At 33.7% G+C, this 689-nt stretch overlaps 1 protein-coding gene across 1 annotated transcript in view; it reads left to right on the forward strand.

Moving 5' to 3' along the window:
• LOC106880782 (protein slit) overlaps nucleotides 1-689 on the forward strand; it is a 108936-nt gene that overhangs the window by 93546 nt on the left and 14701 nt on the right. Inside the window, exon 25 of the mRNA XM_014930899.2 lies at nucleotides 517-610. Within this exon, the coding sequence (XP_014786385.1) occupies nucleotides 517-610 (94 nt within the window). The remainder of the gene's footprint in view (nucleotides 1-516; nucleotides 611-689) is intronic.

Genomic DNA, 689 nt, shown 5'->3' on the forward strand with positions numbered 1-689 from the left:
ATTCAGCCTCGACAGTCATTCAAAACAACAACGAAACAGGGACCTCAGACGAACTATATTGAAATATGGGACTTCAGACGAACAACAAACAAATCTAACAGTCCATATAACAGAACCGCTGATTTAGAGTGCCAAGAAACTCTGCATACCTCAAAACCAGTTGAAACAAATTACCCCGTAGGTGAATGAGAACAGTAGATTGTGAAATTTTGCTGTTATTTCAACTCATCAGTACTCTCAAAACAAAATTTAATTTTAATTCAATTTTGCTTTACCTGTGCCAAGTTGTTGCACATCAGAATATAAATTCTATGATATCTGCACATATCTCAGACCAGGAATTTGAGTTTGTGAAGTTCTAGAGCTCATGACAGACTTAATACATGATAGAATCAACTATAAGCTCTCCCCTACACACATACAGCTTTTTAACTCTGTTATTGATTATTATTATTATTATTATTATTATTATATTGATTTTACACTCTAACTTTTTCTGCTATGGCTTACTTTCAGGTAAACACTGTCAGAAGAAGATTGTGTTTTGTGAAGGAGAGTATAATATGTGTGAGAATGGTGCTACCTGTAAGCCTAAAGGTGATGATTACAGGTAAGTACATTCATTTGTTTTAGTGAGTATGCCTAAAGTCATGTACTTATTATAACCTTCTCTTGGTGTTATGTTATAT

This window comes from Octopus bimaculoides, chromosome 14, assembly GCF_001194135.2.
Source record: "Octopus bimaculoides isolate UCB-OBI-ISO-001 chromosome 14, ASM119413v2, whole genome shotgun sequence".
In the NCBI taxonomy this organism is placed as follows: Eukaryota; Metazoa; Mollusca; class Cephalopoda; order Octopoda; family Octopodidae; genus Octopus; species Octopus bimaculoides.